This window comes from Paroedura picta, chromosome 7 (assembly GCF_049243985.1).
Source record: "Paroedura picta isolate Pp20150507F chromosome 7, Ppicta_v3.0, whole genome shotgun sequence".
Taxonomy (NCBI): domain Eukaryota; kingdom Metazoa; phylum Chordata; class Lepidosauria; order Squamata; family Gekkonidae; genus Paroedura; species Paroedura picta.
Genome location: NC_135375.1, coordinates 87,721,172 through 87,746,503, shown reverse-complemented (window position 1 = coordinate 87,746,503; position 25,332 = coordinate 87,721,172). Strand labels below are relative to the sequence as shown.

General features: G+C 46.1%; 1 protein-coding gene across 3 annotated transcripts in view; it reads left to right on the top strand.

Annotated features, from left to right (window-relative positions):
• PTGR1 (prostaglandin reductase 1) overlaps positions 1–25,332 on the top strand; it is a 51,823-nt gene that overhangs the window by 24,937 nt on the left and 1,554 nt on the right. For all 3 annotated transcript variants that reach the window (XM_077345290.1, XM_077345289.1, XM_077345288.1), the window contains exons 3-9: positions 10,330–10,375; positions 11,295–11,342; positions 12,757–12,924; positions 13,581–13,698; positions 14,690–14,845; positions 20,500–20,605; positions 25,127–25,245. In XM_077345290.1, coding sequence (XP_077201405.1) covers positions 10,330–10,375; positions 11,295–11,342; positions 12,757–12,924; positions 13,581–13,698; positions 14,690–14,845; positions 20,500–20,605; positions 25,127–25,245 — 761 coding nt within the window. The remainder of the gene's footprint in view (positions 1–10,329; positions 10,376–11,294; positions 11,343–12,756; positions 12,925–13,580; positions 13,699–14,689; positions 14,846–20,499; positions 20,606–25,126; positions 25,246–25,332) is intronic.

Genomic DNA, 25,332 nt, shown 5'->3' with positions numbered 1-25,332 from the left:
GGATGTCTTGTGTGTCCTCAAGGACTACAGGATCAGGTTCATCCACAGGGAAGGGGATGTTATGTCCCTTGTCCTCGCAGATGTTGTGCAGAATGACACATGCGATGACCAACGGAGTCACATTGTCTATATGCACATGGAGTCGTGACATCAAGCAATGGAACCGTGACTTCAAACGTCCAAAGGCACGCTCCACTACATTCCTTGCCCGGGAGTGACTGAGGTTGTAGTGGCTCTGCACGTCTGTCCTTGGCCGCTTATAGGGAGTCATGAGCCAGCGGCGTAATGGGTAGGCTCCGTCCCCGAGCACCAACGCCGGCACACGCACGCCCTCAATGGTGGCGGTGGGGTTTCCTGGAACAAAGACCCCTTCGTCCATGGCTTTCCTGAGGTTAGATTCCCTGAAAACAAGGGCATCATGCCTCCTGCCACTCCACCCCACCTCGGCATCTATAAACCGTCCGGAGAAGTCCACAGTTCCTTGCAGGAGAACAGAACAAAAGTCCTTCCTGTTCCCGTACTCCTTTATGCTTCCCCCGGGTGCACGGATAGGGATGTGGCTTCCATCGACGGCCGCAAAACAATGCGGGAATCCAAGCCTGGCAAACCCGTCCATACTCTGGAATAAGGGGAAAAAACCATGGCATGTTAGCGTGGGGTGCATCGCGTATTCGTTGCTCACCTGTCAAACAAGAAAAAAAAATTTAAAGGGAAAAGGGCATAGAATGACACTCACCGCTCCAAGGCGGTCTCCGAGACACACCACTTTGCTGAACAATTCCGCCTCCATGGCGAGGCAGAACTCCTTAAGGATATCGCCAACCGTTGTGACTCCGAGTCCGAATTGCTGGGCTACTGTCCGGAAGTACTGAGGGGTGGCCAAGTACCACAATGCGGCTGCCACCCTTTTTTCCACTGGAACGGGGCGCCGCATGCCAGTGACTTGCCTTTCCATACAGCCACGTAGAGCCTCCACGAGTTCAAAAAATGTTCCCCTAGACATTCTAAAGTTGGCAATCCAGTGGTCATCATCCCAGCGAGACCACACAAAATTTTCCCACCAGTCAGAGGATCTTTCGTCCACCCAAAACTGTCTGGGGAACCGGACCTCTGCCAGAGCTTGCCAGTGCTTCTTTGCCGCCATGGTTGCCCGTAGAGAACGTCTTCTACTGGTGGTCATCGTTCCGGCAATACCTTCTCGGTAGTCCTCGATAGCAGCCCTCCTATGCCGCACGGTGGTATGGATACGCTGGACTACCGAAAGCATCTGAGCCAACAATTGAAAAATAATCCTCTCCATTGCAACGTTAACCTGTGCTGCGGGCAGTAGGCTACGCAAACAAAGAGTGAGGCCGACCACGTGTCTGCCTAGGTGCATATAAGCAGGTAACCTGTGGGCGTGTACTGTGGGCGGGGATTAACCTATCAAACATATCAATGCATCAACCTCTGGTTCATAGAAAACAATAGAAAACACGTTCCAACGGCGCCAATGATTTGACGATGACGCGTTGCTACGGGGTTTCCTGGTTTTTTTTTTAAAAAAGGGAACCCCGACAAGTCCGGCTTTAGGGTCGAGGTCAAAGGTGTGCCTGCAGTTTGATTGACGGGCACGGGAGGCCAGAAGCGCTAAAAAGGGACCTCCTTTGTAGCGATAAGACGGAGACCGGAAGCCTGTGGGTTACGAAAGTGACGAGAAGTGAAAGTGCTAAATTCCGCAAAAACCGCAGCTGTGCGTTACGGGCACAGCTAGTTACATTTCGCTAGTTAAAGTAGCGATTTCGCAAACAGCAACCAAATAGCCACTTTGAGCTCTGTGCGAAATGGCCCATAGGATTGCCAAGAGTCGGACTCGACTGAATGGCAAACATTGTCAACATCATTCCTAGAAAATAATAGAAGACAACTAAAGGAGCACGTGTTTGCACAGAAAAGACTGTACTGGCACTGTTGTAGCAAGTAAGAAATCTCAGTTATGGAATCAGACAAAGTAAGTAGGAAAGTTATTGATGTTACTGTACCGTTGAATCTGCTGTGACTGTTTAATAATTGATTTTTTAATCTCCGCTGGTACAACAGAGTTGCCATCTCTGGGGTGGGAAGTAAATGGAGATTTTGTGGGTGTAGCCTGGGAGGACAGGGGTTGGGGACAGGAGGGAGTTTAACAGGATATAATGCCACTGAATCCACAGGCAGCCATTTTCTCTTGGGGGTGATCATAACACCGAGATATCTCCAGGTGCCACTTGGAGTTTGGCAACCCTATGCTATAAGAGAATTTCAATCATTTGTAGTTGCTTTTTATAATTAGAACATGCTTCCTTTAATACTATATAAGAGAGAAATATAACTACAGCTGAGAACAATAAGCAGCTTAATTAAATTCTGAAGTTGTCTGTTTGATTCCTAGATTTATTCTGATAGAAGATTTTCAATATTTCAAGTATAAGCATTTCATCGTTTCAATCAAATAGAGCTTCATCAGTATATTCTTCTTACATTCATTTTTCACATTGTCAATTCAAAATCCAGGTTCCAAAGTAGCTTCACAATTCCATGCGACATCTGACTCTCATTCCCAACAGGCCTAGATGACCCATGAGGTCCCTTCCAACTCTATGATTTTATGATTCTATGAAGTCAGTTGTCCTTGACACTATGTAGCCTGTCTTTGTTTTGTACCTCCTTTAATACCATGGCAATTATTTAACATGGGGGTAGTCAACCTGTGGTCCTCCAGATGTCCATGGACTACAATTCCCATGAGCCCCTCCCAGTGTTTTCTGGCAGGGGCTCATGGGAATTGTAGTCAATGGACATCTGGAGGACCACAGGTTGACTACCCCTGATTAACAGATCTGTAACAAAGCACTTGCTACACATCTGTGCCAGCATGTTGGCTGTTTTTTTCTTTTCACTTTATGGACACATTAAGTCATTTTGCTGCATGTATTAAACATATTACAGTCAGTATAAAAACAAGTGATACCCAGCACCTTGTATTTTGTACAAATGCTGAAATTAATGCTCCTTTTGTTGCCTTCTATTGATTTCAATCCATAAATGATAATTAATTTCCCCCCTTATTCATTGTTTCTGTGGTGCTCATTCTGTCATTTATTTTGTCATTTTCCCAAATGTTTTTGTTATACAGACGTCCATTGTGGTGAAATTAGAGGTGGTTATTTGTTTCTTTTTTCTGCAGTTGGCTCTTCCCTCTGTTGAGTTGTTCTGGAAAACTGAGGCTGCTCCCTAGATTTTATTGCCTCTTTTATAACTCAATAGCCCAGAGGCATAATAGGACCCAGCTGTACTGTGTGTGAAATGTACTTTGAATTAGACTTGCAACACACTTGGCCCAAAAGAGAGCTTTCACTGATCTGTAGCGTTACTTTGGTCATGTTGCATGAACGCCAGATTTTGTTTAAATTAACACAACTTTCTCTTGGAATACAGTTTTGAGAAAACCGACTGAACTAGTGAAACAAAATCTGATCACTTGTATGAGTCATTTGTGTGTGTGATGTTTATTCATGCTTGGCTTTCACGCACTTCTGTATCCAGGAATTTGAAGAAGTAACAGATGCATTCCAAAATAGCCTTGAGTATGTCAATCAAACGGGTAATTTTCTTGTGGTTGGATTTACCAACCATGTCAATGATTAGTCGGATTGCCTGCCTGTGTAGTAGGTGCGCCCAGAACAGTGCCAAACCTCATGCAGAAACTACAGTTGGCAAAAGACATTATGCACACAAATGCTGCCAGTTTCAGCCGATTTATGAGAACCCCAGCACAAAGCTTTCAAGGCAAATGAAAAACAAGTTTACCATTTCCCTCCTCTGCAATATCTTCCTTGGTTGACTCCCATCCCAATACTGATCCTACAGAGCTGCTAAGATTTGATGAAACCTGCCTATACTATACTATTACTATACATCTCCTTCCAGAATAAGAAATCATTCCTAATTTGGAGTAAATAAAAGGGACATGTGTGTAGATTTAATATTTTAGTTGTGTAGAAATAATCATGTATGTTTGCAGTAGAGAGACAGAGATGCTTGAAAGAATAATCCCAACAAGTCATCAGCAGTTTAAAAGCTGAGGGTTTTTTTTTTGTCTTCCCAGCAAGAAGGGGTCTGATAGAAGAACCTCTGATTCAAACCTTGTATCTGCTGCTAGGTTGTTTGAGGCAAGCTGCTAGCAAACTCAGAACCCCTGTTTGCAATATAGGAATAATAATACCTATTTTACAAGCCCGCTGTTGCTTGTTGACCAGAATCTTAACCATCTCAATCTGTTACCAGGGCCGATTCTGCATTGCTTGGTTTTCCCGCTTTTATTCTTTACGATCTCTGTTCGATTTGGGCTCGGACATAGTGAGTGATCTGCAACAAACAGTTTTCCCAAAATGAACCAGCTTTAACTCACTTTCGTCATCTGCATCATTTAAGTAAAAATCGATGGCTGCCATTTTGAATCTGAGTGACGTGTCGCCACGTTTGGTCTTCTTTGTGAGCCTTGTGAGCAATGTTAAGAACCACAAGGTTGGAGCCCAAGACTTTTTTGGGGGGTTAGGCAATGTACTGGCCTGCTATGTCCTCTACTTCCCACCAGAGTGCGCTTGGAGATGTCATTTTTATGACTATATTAGTATACTTTTCCTACTTCCATAATGTCTCAAACAATGTAAGCTCTCAAAACAGAATTTTCCCTCGCGAAATAATTATTTTCCTTTTTTTTCTTAAGGTCTGCTGGTTCGATCCCCCCCCCCCCGTAATTTTTTCACCCTCCTTTAAACTTTATACCCGTGTCTTCCGTCGCAAAAGATTTTTAATATTTTTTTTACGCTCTGGCAGAAGATGGCCTATTCTGCATTGCTTGATTTCCCCCACAAAACAGTCTTTCCTCGCAAAAAACTTATTTCCCTCCCCCCCTTTTTTAAAGGTCTGGCATTTACATGCCGCTTTAGGAGGATCAAGAATGCAGCATGTTTAAGTTATCCTCAGGTGGCTCACTGAGTATGGTGCTCTCCATGCTGGTTCGATCCTCCCCTCTCCCCTGTATATTTCCCCCTCCTTTAAACTTTACACCCGTGTCTTTCGTCACAAACGTCTGTTTTTACAATTATGTTTATTTGTATGGGAGACCACTGGGGAAGTCTACGAGCTGCCAGTTGCATCTCAGCATTTGGGTCTGATCCAATTGATTTGATGCTGTCCCATCTATTTCAAGAGGGAGGTGTAAGAAACGATGCCTAATGGGAAGCTGCGGTTGGAAATTAATTACAAACAGAATGTCAGTGCACTGATCTGGCAACAACATGATACGCCACGACCAGAAGCGGCTTGCAATGAGGTGCCCGGCGACTTTCGCAAAACGGCGTGAAGTGTCACTCCCATTCTCCATGGTAGGAGACGGGAGATGGACTATTCTTTCTCACTCATGGCGATCCTATGAGCAGGATCTCATTGCTGTTTTGGGAGCACAGGGAGCCCATCGCCCATGCTATCACGAGCGTCTGCAAATCGATAGATGACCATCTTTTTCCGAGGATTGCATGTCGCCACCACAATGGGAACTTGGTAAGTTTCCCCGCCCCGCCTTTCTTTAACCCCCCTCTGCATATCAATTCTCGATTATAAATTACTGTATGTTGTTTTGATGTCATCCACGTTTTTTCTCTATCTTTTCTTTCTGCATGCACATCTGCCAAACCTTGCATTAACGCTCTTCTTTCTTTTCTTCCACCAGATGACAGAAGGCTTCCTTAAACTAGGCTTCCCATACTGTGTTGGGGCCCTCGAAATACTAAAATTCCCAAACCTGTGTCTTGGGAATGGTGGAGGTGCAGATGGAGGTGCGCTTGTGCCTGTCACTTTCACAGTTCTCTCGCCCATCGATCACAGGGGCTTGTTCCGTCACACAGAGGTATGCTGGTTGAGGATGATTTCCCTTTGTCGTGTGAGCAGGTCCTTGCAGGGTCAGACCTCTGTTCAGCGATGGAGGAAGGGCTGGTGGGGACTACTGTCAGACTTCATGCTGGGGTCACCATTCCTGCTATGGCGTGCCACAGCTGGTGTTGGTGCGGAGGAGGTGGATGATGTCTGGATTTATGCATGAAGAAGATAGAGAACGACACAGGCTATTCAATGCAGCTATTGGCAGGGTGCTGTCCATCGTGAATGCCTCTGTAGTCAGGTTTCACAGTACTTGGAAATGCCTGAAGAACAGGCTGCCTTTCAGTGAACGTTGCATGTCCAGCATCCTATGTGTATGCATCACGCTGCATAACATGGGAGAATCAGTTGAGTGAGGCATGCTGCTGAGTGCCCTTCCGTTCCCGTAGCCATTGGCAGACCATGTTCAGCGTCTGGGATATGTACATACCACGTCTTGAGTTGACCAAGAGGAGTGGAAGCAATGTAGAGAAACAGTTGCCAACTGGATGTGTAATGTTTCCAGCGAATATTGATTGCAGTGCGGCCCTGTGAAGCCATCCCCTATCCTCCAAATTACGGTTTTGCGTGTTCAAGTTTAATTGTCGTTTTACCCTTTTCGTTCACCCTTGAGATGTGATCTAGTATGTCTATGATGGCAGAGCATTTTCTGGTTTAATAGTATACACATCTCAATTGTCAGCAGGACATTTGTCAATATCATTATTAAAAGGTTGTCTAGCCATTGCACAGTCTTGTCTCGGGGTTCTAGGTTAACTCCTACCAATGAGTAAAATTACAATAAACGTGTTTCCCAATTCAAGCAGGGAGCCTTGCCTGGGGGTGGGGGTTAGAAACATTTTATCATTCCTTGTTTGATAGAGCATGGTTGTACAAATCATTAACAAAGCCGGTTTTTCAAACTTTCTAAATCCTCTCACAGCCTAAGGGCTGCGGTTGACCAGCTCCTAGCGTTCCTGGAAGATACTTCGGCACTCGATCCTTACCAGTCTGGCTTCGGCCCTGGTCATGGGGTAGAGACGGTGCTGGTCTCCTTGTTGGATGACCTCCGTCGCCAGCTTGACTGAGGCGGCTCTGCTGTGCTAGTTCTTTTAGATCTGTCGGCCATGTTTGATGTGGTCGATCACGAGCTGCTAGCGAGCCACCTCGCCGGCACAGGGATAAGGGGTACAGCATTATGCTGGATACTCTCCTTTCTCCAAAACCGGACGCAGAGGGTAGCTGTAGGAGAGGAAGTATCGGGCCCTTACCGGTTCCCTTGTGGGGTCCCACAGGGCTCAGTGCTCTCTCCTACATTATTTAACATCTTTATGCGCCCTCTAGCTCAACTGGTACGGAGCTATGGGATGGGTTGCCACCAGTACGCTGATGACACCCAGCTCTTTCTCCTCATGGATGGTCACCCGGACTCTCCCCCAGATCCATTTGCCAGATGTTTGGAAGCCGTAGCTGGATGGCTCAAGCGGAATCGCCTGAAACTCAACCCCTTCAAGACGGAGGTCCTGTGGTTGGGCCGTAGGGGGGCAGATCAGGAAGCGCGCTTACCCTTTCTGGCCAGGACGCAACTTAATATCACGTCTCAGGCCAGGAATTTAGGGGTGACCATTGATGCCTCACTAACACTCGAGGCACAGGTTAAACAGGTAGCTAGCCGGGCATTTTTCTATCTTCGCCAGGCTCGGCTACTAGCGCCCTATCTGTCCTCTGAACACCTGGTATCAGTGATCCATGCGACGGTCACCTCCAGACTAGATTTCTGGAACTCGCTCTACACTGGCCTGCTTCTGGGCTTGATCCGGAAACTGCAACTCGTCCAAAATGCGGCTACTAGTGTCCTCACAGCTACACTATGGAGGGCTCACATCCAGCCAGTTCTGAGGCAGCTGCATTGGTGTCTTCCAGATCAGGTTCAAGGTTTTGGTTCTGACCTTCAAGGCCATCCGTGTTTAGGCCCAGCATATATGATGGACCGCCTCTCGCCCTATATCCCCCGCAGGGCTCTACGCTCTGTGGGGGCTGATCTATTGGTCGTTCCCGGCCCCAAGGAAGCCTGCCTGGCCTCGACCAGGGCTAGGGCCTTCTCGGTCCTGGCCCCAACCTGGTGGAATGAGCTCCCGGAAGAGCTGAGGGCCCTGCGGGAATTAACAGCATTCCGCAGGGCCTGTAAGACGGAGCTCTTCCGCCAGGCTTATAGTTGAGGCCGGGCGGAAAAGAAGATCAGCCCCCTCACAAACTGGCGGCAGAGAGTGTCAACCCCCCTCCCGTAGTTGAGGATGCGGAGACTAAATGAGTTAGACTAAGCCATAATTGTTGCCACTGTGGTCCAATTGACCACCAACTATTGTAAATTTATTGGAACTTATTGTTACCTTACGTTTTTTAGGGGATGATGTAAGCCACCTCGAGCCTTCAGGGGGAGACGGGATATAAATACAATAATAATAATAATAATAAAAAAATAAAAGCTAGCTCTCCTTCCACATTTTATCATTGTCCATTTTAGTGCTTCTTGCATTGTGTCCTCTTGTCAGTGAATATGTTTTCCTGAGTTTTCTATTCCACGTGATCATGTTCATTCTATGTGGCTTTTGTATCAATAAAGAAACAATTTTTTGACTGGGTTTGTCTTCAATACTTTATTAACTTCTGCCATGAACAGGGGGAAAGAGAGGTGGGGGTCGACCAGAGGGATGAGGGGAAAGATGATGGGGGCAGGAGGGGGATCCCTTGGGAATGAAAAGCACAAGGGTGCTTTAAAGTTTGAGTCTGCGCACTCTCTGGGTTTTTGTCTTCAATTCTTTATTAACTTTTGCCATGAACAGGGGGAGGGAGAGGAGAAACCCATATAACTGCTGAGCTAGGAAGTTTTGGAGAGCATTTCTGCAAACATATATCCATACGCCATCCCCAGTGCCCGCTTCCCTTCCTCCCTTCCCCGTCAAGTTGATCCTGCAACTCCAGCCTGCCAGGCTGCAACACATGCCGATTCTTACCAGCAGCAATAGCAACAGGAAAGCCTTGCCGCAACTCCAAAATCGTAGCCCCCTACCGACACTCCTAAACTGGTCAAGTGAGCACCAAGGAGTCTCCAGCAGTCTACACATGCTGCTGCCAACACCTGCCGGTACTTGCAAGCAGCAGCGGTCAATCAGCGGCCGCAATCGGTGGCTTGCGGCGGTGGCCACAATCCGCAGTGGGCAGAAGGCTTCCTTCTGTGACCATCATATCTTCCTCTGTAAAATAAAACAGACCCATGTCTCTCTGGCCTATGGTTTGTAGCTAAGAAATGAAACGTGAGCAAGGAACCGGTAAGGGCCCGATACTCTGGTTGCCGTGATCTCTGTTTTTACTACCAAGTATTTATTATGTATTCATAAGTAATAAAAAGCATTGTTATTCCACCCCCCCCAAAAAAATTGAACCATGAGCAGGCTTGAACCTAAAAAGTCATAGCACTGTGATTAGAGAATCAGACGGCTTCCTAGCAGCGCCACAAGAAAACCCAGTTTCCATTTAGACAAAGACTATGCTATGCCTCAAGCCCCTTCAATAATTAAGGGGGAAAAAGGCCAAGTAAAATGTATGTTCCGATTATTCAGCAGAGAGTAGAGAGTAGCATAAAACGGCAAATAATGGAATGATATCAGTCTCTCAACAATCCCAAGCAAAGGATCCAAAAGATAGCCCTTTCTTTTTGAGTCCACGACTTGACCAATCAGCAAGAGAGGACCATGCTACGTCAACATTGGAAATGTGGGGGTGACTCAACCAATTAGTAAAAGACAAACACGTTACGTCAGCATTGGGGAGGAGCGGGGGGTGGGGAGAATGCCGGTTAATCCAAGTGCCGAGGACATCTACACTTGCATCTTTTGGTGCATCCAGCGTGCTTTAGTGGATATCCCGGAAAATAAGCGCTCCCTGATATTCCGATTAAAAGGTAGGGTCAATGCAGGTCAATGAATGAAGGTTGCAGATGGAAAATTTGCATTGAAGAAAATCAAAATGGAGATCGATTTCAGTGCAGATGGGCGGGATTTAATCGATCTGGGAGTAGAATAAAAGCTCTGCAGTTTACACCCTGGATTGGAACTAAAGTCTGAAAGATGTTATTAAGAAAAATGGCCTAAACAGTTCAAAATGGTCTAAATGGCAGAACTCAAAAGTAAGTGTTAGTGGCCGAAGTTTAGGATGTTCTCTGAATTGGCTTATGCACTAAATCAGATGATATGGCGATACCTGCCATGGGATATGGGGCCAGTGTGCTGAATGGATTGGAAGGTAATCTGCTCCTTCTGCTTGCCACTATGTGCCAGGCTGTGACATTGTTTCATTTTGAATTGGTCTAATTGGTCATCCTCTCCATTTCAGATGTGCTGCTCGAATCTGTGTTCCTCAGCCTTGACCCATACATGAGGTATAATTTTGAAGAAATAGATCTGAATGGCAATTCTAGAAGCACAGCTAATTGTAGCCCTCCAGTTAACTCTTTGCTTATATGATCCATCTATGCTGGAGTTACAGCATGTTGGCTGTTTTCCTTTTGTGTCGGAATATGGTTGCCCTAAGGTTCATCATCCTAGCAATTCTACCATAGTTAATTAATCTATTGTATTTTCATACGTTATGATTGGCTAGCCATGGGTAAGGAAATCCATAATTCTGCTTCTAGTATACTGTACAGTGACATGTTTTTAAGAATTGTAAGAATGCATTAAATGGACTCCGGGGAATGGTAGAGGACAGGAAGGCCTGGAGGATCATTGTCCATGGGGTCGCGATAGGTCGGACACGACTTCGCACATAACAAATAACAACAAGAATGCATTGGTTCACACATGATATTCCACTGCGTACTACATAATTCCTAATAGCTGCTGAACTGATATTTCACTTCATGTTTAATGAAATGTTTAATGATTCCGGCACAGTCTGCCACTGACCTCCAACAGAGTAGCAAGCACAGAACAAAGAGCCTTGCTGGGAGCATAAGGAGATAAGCGGTCCCCCAGATGGGTAGGGCCCAAGCTGCAGATGGACTTAAAGGTTAAATCCAAAACCTTGAACATGATCTGGGCACAACCGGCAATCAACTTGATTAAAAAACAAATAAGATTTATTTAGGAATTAACATATGTGATAGAAAAGAGGAGAGACAGACTCTTGACTACATCTGTCACTGAAAGCGAGAATAAGCCTGAGTGGAATTCTTTCAAGAAGAAGGGGAAATTGCCCTAAGAATAGCAATCTGGATACAGACAAGGAATGGCACTTAATAGGAGAGAAGGTGCTGATCTCCCTATCCTTTCTCATTGTCTTCTTGCTGCCTCCTGCAGGATCTATCAGAAGGAAAAGGGTCTAATGAAAGGAAGCCAAGTGGCAAGGTAAATACTTGGTTTGGTGTTCTCCAAATTAGGGTTTGGCATTTGATGATAATTACCTGATAAGCTTCATTGGTCAAGGGTTTAAAAAAAAAGGTCTACTGGAATTCTAGCAACAGTTATTATGGAATTATGCTAATAGCAAATACACTCACCATGGCCTGTTATGAAATATCATGTATTCCATGGAGACTCCATATGAAATACATCTTTCCCAAATTTCTCTCTGAATGTTGATGCTCAGAAATACTGGCTGTGGTTTCCAAACTGAAAATAAGATATTAAGAAGTCATAGTTGTTCCTGTTTCAAAAGATAATTTTCTGCAGAGCATTGTGCATGGACAGTTCGGCACAACTTTCCATTCCAAGTTGTATCTTAAGAAGGCGTGCTGCAGCAAGCCAAGCCCTGGCAGTGCTACTTGGTCAAACGTGGCTGATTTCTGGGCGGTAGTGGCAAAACTCAGGGAAATGATTGGCCTCGTTGTCTCCTGCACCACTGCTAGCTGTGGCCTCAGCAGATCAACACCCTCTCTTGAGCATGACTATCTAAACATGCAAACTGGGGAAGGTCACTCCCTCTGCTCAAGATCAGTCCATTCCAGGCCAAACTGGGCTCTTGCCAATTTTTAAAATGATGCTTTCCATGGCTGCTGTGGGAAAGTGAGTCAGATCTGTGTACAGGGAATGGAGAGTATTGAGCCATTAGGCCGCCTTAGTCCTTCGGTGTCAATCCCTCACCACGTGGCATCATTTGGGAAATTAGTTCCCTGAGAGTTGAGTCAGGAAACCCTGGCCATTTGTTTTTAAAAAGCGGCATCTGTTTTGTCCTGCAGACTGAAGTCTTGTATACTCTTAACTTCTGAATAAGCCCCACCGAATCCATCAAGACTTGCTTTGAATACATCTATTCAGGACAAGGCCACCTTTTCTGATAAGGATGGACACTGATCCTGTAGCACATACTGTAAAGTGACCAGAAAGGTGGGATGCGCTGCAGCCACCGTGGTGGTGGCGTCGGCCTCCTTCCCCTCCTACCTTGTCCGAGAACCTTGGCAGCCGCGCCGGGTGGCAGGGGGCTCTGTGTGCAGCGCGCCCTCCCACCCCACACGCAGGGTTCTTGCCCAGCCTGCCCTTCCTGTGGGCCTACCTCACTGCACCTGGAAGGAAGGGCAGCCGCAGGGAAACACATGGTCGCAGGCACAGAGGATGGCACAGGACAATCTGATAACTGCCTGGGAGACGGGGCATTTGGGTAGTCCTGCCATTTGCGGGACGGATGGTCACGTTAACATACTGACAAATCGGTGTTAAGTCCTGCAGTCTGTATGCACGCACAAAAAGCACCCAATGCTCCAGAGTTCCAATAAAGACACTTGGTGCTTTAAGTCTGTAACATCTAGGTTGTGTTTTGTCACAGGGTTCTGGAAAGCAAGGATCCTGCATATCCTGTCGGGACCTTGGTTGTGGCTAATGCAGGATGGACAACTCGCTTTGTTTCCAGTGGGAAAGATCTGCAGCGAATGATTCCAGACTGGCCAGATGATCTTCCCAGATCTCTGGCTCTTGGAACAATTGGCATGACTGGGTAAGCATGGCTTTGGTATAATTTATTTTATTTTCAGATTTATATGCCGCCCTTTCCTGGGGGATCGGGGCATCTCATCACATTCCATTCCATATTAACATCTAAATAAAATAGGACGGGTGGTGCGAGGAGTTGGGACCCATTGCATACTTGATTGGCTGTCCGTCCAATGAACAGCCAATCAGGTATGCTGTCCCACCCCTGGCTGCATCCCGCTCCAGTTATGGGATGTTGGCATAGGGAAAAAGTTCCCCCCAGTTTCTTTCAAAGATGACTGTTTGTAAAGGGAGTCCTCTGATGGTAGGTGTGTCTGCAGCCACGAATACCTAAGCCCTTTGCTTCTTTCCCACTAGCATTCCAGTGTGCTCCTTTCCTATACAAAGAGTTTCGCACTCCAAAAACAGCACTTAGCTGTTCTCTGCTTCTGATACTGAGTGGCCCTGCTCCCCTGCCTTTTACTTACGTGTAAAGCGAAAAGGAAGCAAAGCTGAAATTCCCTCTTCTGTTCAGCTCTTCGAGCATCAGACACCCTGTCTTTCTATGCCACAGCATTTCTTTGTTGGGGCATTTTGATCTCATCATTTGGGCATTTATGCCAAGCACAACTTGGTGTCATGATTTCTTTGACCGTGCCCCCTCCTTCCCCTTTTCTACAGGCTTACTGCATATTTTGGCCTTCTTGAGGTTTGCAAGCTCAAACCAGGAGAGACTGTACTGATCAACTCCGCAGCTGGTGCAGTGGGCAGCGTAGCTGGGCAGATTGCTAAAATAGCAGTAAGTGATTACGCATCTCAATATAACATTAGAGACCTGTAAGGAAAAATCGGGTTGAACACACCAAGTTGCCGCATACTAAATCAGACCTTTGGGTTATCGGAGTCAGCACTAAGTTCTCAACTTGGCTGGGGCTCTCCAAGGACTCAGATCATGGTGTTTTGCATCACCTCCTGCCTCATTCTTCTAACTGGAGTTGCTGTGGATTGAACTTGGGACTTCTACATGCCAAGCAGATGCTCCACCTCTGAACCATGGCCCCTCCCTTCATCAGGGGATGTCCCGAATAATGGTGTGTGTGTGGTTTCAACATCTGGCTTTTGGCTGCTCATGGGATTGCCGTGACAATTGGAGCTTTATAAGGAGTCTCCAGCTACCAAAGTCAGGTGCTGTGGACCCACAGGGGACTGAACACTCTTCATCGAACAAGGATCTGTTCTTGACAGGTTGGCCATCCCCCACAGGAGCGGATTCACAACTCAGTCCACACTTTCAGCTGAAGATGCAAGTGATGAAGCACTTCAGTGGCGAAGCATCTGCTTTGTAGGCAGGCCCCAAGCTTAAAACCTCAGCATCTCCAGTTAAAAAAATTCAGGTAGGAGGTGATGTAAAAGGTCGCCACTGGAGACCCCGGAGAGCTGCTGCCAGTTAAGGGCCAATGTTTGGGTTCAGTAGGAGGCAATTTCATGTTTCTTCTCCATAGCCACTTCCTTCTTTATCCACTTGGAGTAGGTGGGACTTTTTTGCTTTATTTTAATTGGCCATTCAATATTGTTGTTAAGCTGAAATTCTCCTTCTTTGTAGTGGTAGGATTCTGGATAATCTCCAGAGGAGGTAAACAGCCTCAGTGAGATATGGCAAAATTACATTGCCAGCCCTCTTGTTAAAAGCATTACACTTATAATTTGTAAAACTCTCTTTGTAAAAAACCCCTGCAACTGCTAGATGCAGATTATTGACGTTTATTCTTTCCCCCTTCTTTATCTTTCAGGGCTGCAAAGTGGTGGGCTCTGCAGGTTCGGATGAAAAAGTGGCCTATCTAAAAGATCTTGGCTTTGATGTTGGCTTTAACTACAAGACTGTTTGGTCCCTGGCAGAGACTCTGAAGGAAGCATCTCCTGAGGGTTATGACTGCTACTTTGATAATGTAAGTTACAGCCAAGCACAGCTCTGCATAAGCCAGGATTAGACAAACTACAGCCCTCCAGATTTCCATGGACTACAATTCCCATGAGCCCCTGCCAGCATTTGCTGGCAGGGGCTCATGGGAATTGTAGTCCATGGACATCCGGAGGGCCGCAGTTTGACTAACCCTGGCATAAGCCTTGGGATACAGAAGATTTTGCCAGCGTCATAAACTTCCTTGAGGACAGCAGCCTATTGGGAGCCAGATAGGACAAACATCACAGATTTGTCCTGATCTAAAAATGGTGAATTGTGTGCTGATGTAACTCTGATTCAGACTGGGGCCAGGGATGAGAGAATGGAGCTCACCTGTCAGCCCCAGCTCAATTTCACTGCTCGCAAAGGTGTTCAGTGTAAAACAAGACATGTTCATGAAAGGCCTGTCTTTTGTTCCTTTTTCCAAATTCTAGTAAAAGTGCAGAGATCTGGGTTCTGAACAGTGAAACCAAGTTGAGGTTGGAGAGTTAAATACTTCACAGCATGAATAGCTGCTTCCAAAAATTCACTGTTGGCTCAATTCACCTTTTATACATAGACAAAAATATGTTGTTTTCCTGGAAACTATATCAGGCCATGATCCTGACAGACACTTGTAAAAAAGTTTCTTCTGCTGCCACTTAGAGTGACAGAAACTGGGGAGCAGGGATCTCCTGTGTGTGTGTGGGGGGGGGGGCTGGTGATTCTGGGATGCAGCAGCGCAAAGTTGCCCCAATATGTCATCTTAAAAACTGAGCAAGTGTATCTGTTTCCAGGCCTGTAGATCAGCCTTTCTCAACCTTTTTACTGTTGAGAAATCCCTGAAATTTTCTTCAAGCTTTGAGAAACCCTGGAAGTGATGTGTTGAGAAAGCCTGCTATAGATGCATTAGAGGTTGGTTCTCATATGCTGCTTTTCCCTACCCAAAGGAGTCTCATAGCGGCTTACATTCACCTTCCCTTTCCTCTCACCACAATAGACACCCTGTGGGGTGGGTGAGGCTGAGAGAGCCCTGATATCACTGCCCGGTCAGAACAGTTTTATCAGTGCCATGGCGAGCCCAAGGTCACCCAGCTGGCTGCATGTGGAGATGGAGCGGAGAATCAAACCTGGCTCACCAGATTAGAAATCCACTACACCAAGCTGGCTTAAATACTGGGTTAAATACTAGGAATCCTTTCACTGGGCCTAGGGCAGGCTTGGAATAGAGTCCCTCCCCCTACAGAAAATCTCATGAGTTGAGAAGGATAAAGAGAAAAGTCTGAAATGAAATAAATAGCCCATAAAGTGGTGATGGGCTTGCAGCCCAATGGATGTGAATCCGTATACCCATTTCCTTCTCATTCTGGTTTGTTTGACCTTCAGTTAAGGCAGCCTTCTGACCACAGAAGTGTTCTGAAAGTGTACACGACTGATCTTTGTGTATTTTTTAAAAATCCACTTGGCAGATAAAGATGGGATCCAATCTATGCATTTCGGCTCAGGGAAGGCATTCCCACTGCAGACTCCCCTTTGCCCTCCTTCTGCTTAGTTGAACCACAGTCCTCTTGGGAAAGAAGGTGGTACTTTGCCCTTTGAAAGCCGATGTTATGTTCTGGCTACTCTGCCAAAATACTTGAACCTTTTCCCAAGGAGGTTGGCAATGGCGAAACGCTTAAAAATGCTTTCCCAGAAGTGGACATACAGCTGGAGCAAGTAGGAATGAAGCAAAACAAGTTAAATAGCTCTGTTTTGTTTTTAGTATAAGGCTTATAAAATCATAAAAGTTGGCCCATCGTAGTTCCAGGCCCGATAACTTTTTAGATTACTGTGAAGTAAACCAACAGTTATAGCCGCTTGAAAGCATGAGCTATGGAAGAACAAGTGGGGACCCAAAGACTTGCATGAAAGGGCCTCCAGGTCCTCCCCATACCATCGCCTCTTCTCTTCTCCCTTCTTGCCCCTCTTCCACCGCCATTTTCTCATCTCAACTTCCATTGCTGCTTTCCCTCCCTTTCCTTGACCTCTTCTATCACTCCTTCCTCTCCTTCCTTCATGCCACCGTGCCAGGTTTGCTAGCATCATGAGGTTTACCTATAGTTCAGTTGCCATTGTCTGTTTTGGGAGATTCCTTAGCCCCTCCCTCTTTGTTGTTGTTGTTATGTGCGAAGTCGTGTCCGACCCATCGCGACCCCATGGACAATGATCCTCCAGGCCTTCCTGTCCTCTACCATTCCCCGGAGTCCATTTAAGTTTGCACCTACTGCTTCAGTGACTCCATCCATCCACCTCATTCTCTGTCGTCCCCTTCTTCTTTTGCCCTCGATCTCTCCCAGCATTAGGCTCTTCTCCAGGGAGTCCTTCCTTCTCATGAGGTGGCCAAAATATTTGAGTTTCATCTTCAGGATCTGGCCTTCTAAAGAGCAGTCAGGGCTGATCTCCTCTAGGACTGACTGGTTTGTTCGCCTTGCAGTCCAAGGGACTCGCAAGAGTCTTCTCCAGCACCAGAGTTCAAAAGCCTCAATTCTTTGACGCTCGGCCTTCCTTATGGTCCAACTTTCGCAGCCATACATTGCAACTGGGAAGACCATAGCCTTGACTAAACGCACTTTTGTTGGCAGGGTGATGTCTCTGCTTTTTAGGATGCTGTCTAGATTTGCCATAGCTTTCCTCCCCAGGAGCAAGCGTCTTTTAATTTCTTTGCTGCAGTCCCCATCTGCAGTGATCTTGGAGCCCAGGAAAATAAAATCTGTCACTATCTCCATTTCTTCCCCTTCTATTTGCCAGGAATTGAGAGGGCCGGATGCCATGATCTTTGTTTTCTTGATGTTGAGTTTCAAGCCAACTTTGGCACTCTCCTCCTTCACCCGCATCAACAGGCTCTTTAGTTCCTCTTCACTTTCTGCCATTAGAGTGGTATCATCTGCATATCTGAGGTTGTTGATATTTCTCCCTGCAATCTTGATCCCAATTTGTGACTCCTCTAATCCCGCATTTCTCATGATGTGCTCTGCATACAAGTTAAATAGGCAAGGCGACACTATACAGCCTTGCCGAACTCCTTTCTCAATTTTGAACCAGTCAGTGATCCCATGTTCAGTTCTCACTGTTGCTTCTTGACCTGCATATAAATTTCTCAAGAGACAAATAAGATGCTCTGGTATTCCCATCTCTTTAAGAACTTGCCACAATTTGTTGTGCTCCACACAATCAAAGGCTTTAGCATAGTCAATGAAGCAGAAGTAGATGTTCTTCTGGTACTCCCTAGCTTTCTCCATGATCCAGCGTATGTTGGCAATTTGATCTCTAGTTCCTCTGCCTCTTCGAAATCCTGCCTGTACTTCTGGAAGTTCTCGGTCCACATATTGCTGGAGCCTAGCTTGTAGGATTTTGAGCATAACTTTGCTAGCATGAGAAATTAGTGCGATGGTGCGGTAGTTTGAACATTCTTTGGCATTGCCCTTCTTTGGGATTGGAATGTAAACTGACCTTTTCCAATCCTGTGGCCATTGTTGAGTTTTCCAAATTTGCTGGCATATTGAGTGTAGCACTTTTACTGCATCGTCCTTTAAGATTTTGAATAGTTCAACTGGAATGCTGTCACTACCACTAGCTTTATTGTTGCTCAGACTTCCTAAGGCCCATTTGACTTCACATTCCAGGATGTCTGGCTCCAGGTCAGTAACTACCCCATTGTGGTCATCAGGGATGTTAAGCTCGCTCTTGTATAGTTCTTCTGTATAATTTTGCCACCTTTGTTTGATCTCTTCTGCTTCTGTGAGGTCCCTACCATTTTGGTCCCTTATCATACCCATCTTTGCATGAAACGTTCTCTTCATATCTCCAATTTTCTTGAAAAGATCTCTGGTCCTCCCCATTCTATTGTTTTCTTCTATTTGTTTGCACTGTTCATTTAAGAAGGCATTCTTATCTCTTCTAGCTTTTCTCTGGAATTCTGCATTCAATTGGGTGTATCTTTCTCTTTCTCCCTTGCCTTTCACTTCCCTTCTCTCCTTAGCTATTTGTAAAGCTTCCTCAGACAGCCATTTTGATTTCTTGCATTTCTTTTTCTTTGGGATGGTTTTAGTTGCTACCTCTTGTACAATGTTGCGAACCTCCGTCCATAGTTCTTCAGGCACTCTGTCTATCAGATCTAATTCCTTAAATCTATTTGTCACCTCCACTGTGTATTCGTCAGGGATATGATTTAGTTCATACCTGAGTGGCCTAGTGCTTATCCCTACTTTCTTCAATTTAAGCCTAAATTTTGCAACAAGAAGCTCATGATCTGAACCACAATCAGCTCCTGGTCTTGTTTTTATTGACTGGATAGAACTTTTCCATCTTTGGCTGCAGAGCACATAGTCAATCTGATTTCTGTGTTGACCGTCTGGTGATGTCCATGTGTAGAGTCGTCTCTTGGGTTGCTGGAAAAGAGTGTTTGCTATGACCATTGTATTCTCTTGACAAAATTCTACCAGCCTGTGTCCTGCTTCATTTTGTACTCCAAGGCCAAACTTGCCTGTTATCCCGGTTATCTTTTGGCTTCCTACTTTAGCATTCCAATCCCCCATGATGATAAGCACATCATTTTTGGGCGTTGCTTCTAGAAGGTGTTGTAGGGCTTCATAGAACTGATCAACTTCATCCTCTTCAGCAGCAGTGGTTGGGGCGTAGACCTGGATCACTGTGATGTTGAATGGTTTGCCTTGGATTCGAACTGAGATCATTCTGTCATTTTGGGGATTGTATCCCAAGACTGCTTTTCCTACTCTCTTATTGATTATGAATGCTACTCCATTTCTTCTGCGAGATTCTTGTCCACAGTAGTATACCTGATGGTCATCTGAATTAAATTCACCCATTCCTGTCCATTTTAGTTCACTGATTCCTAAAATGTCGATGTTCAGTCTTCTCATTTCTTGTTTAACCACGTCCAGCTTGCCTTGATTCATGGATCTGACGTTCCAGGTTCCTATGGAATAAAAATCTTTACAGCATCGGACTGTCTTTTCGCCACCAGTTACTTCCACAACTGAGCGTCCTTTCGGCTTTGGCCCAGCCGCTTCATTCATTCTGGCGCTACTCGTACTAGCCGTCTGCTCATCCCCAGTAGCATATTGGACACCTTCCGACCTGAGGGGCTCATCTTCCAGCGTCATATCGTTATGCCTATTGGAACTGTCCATAGAGTTTTCATGGCAAAGATACTGGAGTGGTTTGCCATTGCCTTCTCCAGTGGATCACCTTTTGTCAGAGCTCTCAGCTATGACCTGTCCGTCTTGGGTGGCCCTGCACGGCATAGCTCATAGCTTCACTGAACTACGCAAGCCCCCTTGCCACAACAAGGCAGCGATCCTTGAAGGGGGCCCTCCCTCTTAGCCTTCCATTTTTAAAATGTTTTGGAATAAACCAAAGGGTTTGCAGAAGCACCTCTCCTATGTGTACCAGGCACTACTGTGTAGGTTTTGTGATCCAAAATCGGGGGGGGGGGGGGGGGATGTCCAGGTTCAGAATTCAGTAGATGAGCCAGCAAGTGTTGGGATAGTGGAAGAAGCCAATCTGGTTGAAAGAAGAAAAAAAGGAACAAGGTGAAAGGTTGGGTTGTCTCCACTCTCCTTGAACCCCATGTGTTTCACTCAATGTTTCACTTTGCCATAGGTGGGAGGCGAGTTCAGCAGTATTGCTCTGCAACAAATGAAGAAATATGGGAGGATTGCAGTGTGTGGGGCTATTTCGTTGTACAATGACCGGGAGCCCCCAACAGGTAGAAACCTTTTTTCTTGGAGAGGGTGGAGGGTCTGATGGTGAAATCACTGACACAATTGTGATCTTGAGGCATCGCCTCTTAACAGTTACACGAGAATCCTGAGAGAAACGAGCATTTGCACAGTTGTAAATTCATTGTAAATTGTAAATATCATGCAACCTTATGTGAACTATTTGGCATTTGCAAATGATTTAACTAATGGAGCAGAGCAGTTGCATGCCACCAGAGGGCAGTAGAGGATTAGCAGACACTTTTCTTCTTTGCTGAAAAACAGTTTTGAATAGTTTTCAGTGATGAATAATATTAGACCAGAAAGGTTTCTTGACTTGGTGACGTTCTTTCTGGTAAACTGCAGCCATCCGAGAACTGCCACTCCCAAATTTGCCAAAGTCACTGAGCCATTGGAAAAAATGTCTCATTGTCTTCCCCTATAGATACAACCAGACAATTTTGAGAAGGTGACTTGACACTGTAAGAATTTGTATTCCTGTCTTTAGTCTCTCCTTTTGAGGCAGTGAGACACAACAGCATAGCAAGCAAGGAATGCCAGATTCACAGGTTTTGTCATTTGCTTATGCAGACCTAGGCCTAGTCTGCACACAAAGGATAATGCACTTTCAATGTGCTTTGGCAGCTGGATTTTCCAGTGCAGAACAGGAAAATCTACTTCTAAAGTGCATTGAAAGTGCATTATCTATTGTGTGCAGACTAGGCCCTAAACAGGTGTTTCAGAGACCCATAGTGACAAAATAATGTTAACATGGCAGGTTGGAAATCCCTCCTTGCGCTGTGCCGCCCCACATTCTGCAGTAGAATTGGGCCCAAGAGCAATTTTTAAGGCGGGCCGTACTCCGTGTTGCGAAACTTCTGGAGATTTGGGGGTGGAGCCTGGGGAGGAGGTGCAATTCCACACAGTCCTTCCTCCAAAGCATCCTTTTCTCCAGGGGAACAGATCTCTGTAGTTGTGCTGTCATTCCAGGGGACCCCCAGGTCTTACCTCCAGGCTGGCATCCCTAAGTCCCCAATTGCATATGTGACATGGGTTGAGTCAGCCTTACCAGATGCATCTTCCACATCTTGTGTAAAGAAGCCCTTGAATCCTGTACTCGGGTGGCGTGAGGAAGCAATCTGAATGGCAGCAGGAAGAATGGGGAATATACTGCAGCTATACATTCCCTGTCAAATAGCTGTCGTGTTCATTCATGGGCGGGAAGGTCTAGGACAGGGGTGGCCAAACTGGCTCTCCAGATGTCCACGGACTACAATTCCCATGAGCCCCTGCAGGGGCTCATGGGAATTGTAGTCTGTGGACATCTGGAGAGCCACAGTTTGGCCACCCCTGGTCTAGGAAAACAGTTCCCAAGCCTTGACTCAAAGATGGTATTTGTTGCCTTAAAGATGACATGGGCCTGAGTCTTGGTTGACACCGGAGGTTGAAGCAGAAAAAAGACGATAGCTGTTATCTCAGACTACAGGCGGAAGATCACATTTTGGCAGGAAAGTTTAAAAAGAGTAGCTGTTTTCTCCCTCATGTGATAATTGACTGCATGGAGAATTTTTTTTGTTTTGCAGTGGCATGCTGAAAGGTGGAATATTCCACCGGGAGTCTGTGTCAGGAAAATCATGTGGGCAGGAAGGCTGAGAATCCTCCTTCCCACAAGTTATGGTCTGAATGCAAATTGGGTATCAGGTGCATGGGAGTTAAGGGGAACCCAGATATAACCGGTTCAGACCACAACATGGCTTGGGCTTTGTTCTGCTGCCTCATTTCCACACTCCTCCTCCTCCATGGGTGAACCAGGCTTGGGAGAGAAGCAGCCACTATGACTCTAACTTTGTTGCTCCTCAAGTTCCTTCCCCCAACTTTTACTTTTGTGTGTTGTGGGACAGCTAGAGTACTGCTTGTTGATCGCAGGTGTGGTTCAGCCATTGCTCTCTTTCCTTGATGTCTCCTTAAAGGGACACCATCTTTGTCTACAAGTAAAGTTGCCAGGTTTTTCTGAAAAGTAAGAATCCTGCAGGTCTTTGGCGTCAAAGTAGCTATGGAAAATGAGCTTTGGTGGTGGTGGTGTGGACGGTCTCAGAAGCTGAGATGACATCTTTTGAATGTTGGCTTTTGAGCTCCACCTCCAAACTTCTTCCTAGGTCCCTTGCATGGCAGGAACTCTGCAAGAAGCGTGAGAAGCAATTTGTGTTCAGCAGTCATTGCAGCAGTTCATCAGACTGAGTCAGGGGTAGTCAACCTGTGGTCCTCCAGATGTTCATGGACTACAATTCCCATGAGCCCCTGCTGGGAATCGTAATCCGTGAACATCTGGAGGACCACAGGTTGACTACCCCTGGACTGAGTGATCGGCTCACCTGTGCTTGGGACAGAGGAACATTTTTTGTCCTGCTGTCAAACGCACCCATCGTGAAATTCACAATCTCCCTAATCCAAGGTGACAACTCCTCTTAGAAAATACATGACTAAGCATAGATTTGAACCTGTACTTTTCATGTCCAGGTGGTGTTTCTAGCCGTGGAATCCTTTTCTCTCTCTGACATTTTATTTGCTTTCTAGTTCAACTAGAAATAAAACCCGTTGCCGGCTGAGGGAAAATGCAATGGGGCTCTAGAAAAGGGAGGGAGCGGGAGCTATGGGTGGGCGATGGATCCCTCTGGGGGCAGAGGGAGAACCATCCACAGACTCAGAAGGGAGGAGACCCCACCCAACAACTGATCCTGAGTCTGAGCTGCTGCTTGGGGCATTTAAATTCTCCCCCTGCACAGTCCTCTGAAGCTGCGGAGAGGTGTCTGGAGCAGAGGTCATTGTGGGTGAAGGCAGGAGATGGCGATAGGAGGAGGGCCACTGGCATCCTAGGTGGCTGGAGAGCACATTTCAAAAGGCAAATGGCCCTCCGTGGCTTGCACCCGCAGTATGCGCTGAAGCCTGCCCCCTTGTGGACTTTTGAGAACTCCCAGCAGGCCCCACTTTAAGCAGTGAGTGGTCACCACCACGGCTTGAATGTAATGTATATGGAATGATGATGATGATGATGCATTGGTTTTAAAAAGTTTTTTAAAGTATCAGTTGGTATCTGCAATTGATATGACATTTTAAGGGTCTGAAACCCAGGAACAGTTGCCTATACAAGTTGTGGCTAAGAACCTCAATTTGGGAATACATTAACTAGCAACGTAACCAGTCTAAAGTTCAAAGATCTTTCTATTAATTTGTCATAGGACTTATACAGGAAACCTCCAGGTGGATTGGGTTTCCTTTACATTATGCTGACAAAAACCCCTCTTATTTCATTAGTTATGAAAAGCTTCCTGCTTTATCCTCCTTCATTCCATGTTGTTCAGTAATGTATCCGCTTTTCCTTGTTTTCAGGCAGATGTGTGGGGGGTAGTTTAAGGTTGGTATGTTCTTTTGCTTCTTATAGAGCTTAATAGAAGTTTGAAAAGAAAGATAAGGGGAACCGGTATGGAAGGGGATAGGAAGAAGGGAAATTAATAGTGGAGGTGAAAAATCTTATTTGCACGTCTAAATCTACGTGTTGGATCCAAAAGAAGCAGAAGGAAGCTTGTAAAACAGAACTTGCCCACCTCTTGCTGAAACCCACTGAGCCACCAAGATTTCTGCTCCTCGGGGACCCCTGAATTGTGAGGTCTGCACTGGGGGTGGGGAATCAGCAGAACCCAGCCCCTTCTAGTAACTTTGCTGTTCCATGGATACAGGAGCTTTAATCCTGGCAAGAGTAACTTTGGATCTCACCCAGTGTGTGAGGGAGAGTGTGCAGCTGTGCTGTGGACTGGGATTTGGGAGATCCAAGGTTAAATCCCCACTTGTGCCATGGAAGGCCACTGGGTAACCTTGGGCCAGTCACACACTTTCAGCTTGGCCAATCTCACAGGGTTGTTTGTTGCGAGAATAAAATGGAGCAAGAGAGGCCAGAGTTGTAAGTGGGTCTCTGTCAGGAAGAAAAGTGGAGTATAATTGCAAAAGAGGAATAAAACAGGTAGAGTCTGACCCTCCAGGTAGGGTCTGACTAATGCAGCATACAGGGGGACTATGACATCTTGTGATTTTGATATGATGCCTCTGTAGCTACAGCCCAAGACTGCATTTGCCTTATTACCACCGCATCATGTTGTCTGCTCATATTTAGTTTACAGTATACCAAGATCTCATTCACACAAGCTGCTGCCTAGGTTATCTCCCATCCCTTATGCAGGCTTCTCATTTTTGTGACCCAGAAGTAGAACTGCACTTCTCCTTAATGGCTAAGACAGGAAGAATATTGTCTAGAACGGTGGTCCCCAACCACCAGGCCGCAGCTCCCCCCCCCCCGCCCCGCCCCCCCCCCCACAGTGAGAAACTTCCCAGGCCGCAAGCAAATGCTGGCAGGGGCTCATGGGAAATGTAGTCCATGGACATCTGGAGGACCACAGGTTGACTACCCCTGCCCTAGAGAACCAACGCAGTCTTTGGCAGGGTGCATTTCATCAGTTTTTTCTTGACGCACTTTTCAGGATCTTATGTCCAGGTCCCCATGGTCCTTAAAGAGCTCTGCATGGAAGGCTTCCTGGTAACACGGTGGGTGAACAGGAAGGAAGAAGGTCTGAAAGCTCTGATGAAATGGGTCTTGGAGGTAAGGAAGAGAGAGGCCTGCTTGCTCTGTGGCTTCTTTGGCCTTGCAAGTTGATGAGGGCAGCTGTTTATCATATGTATGCATTTG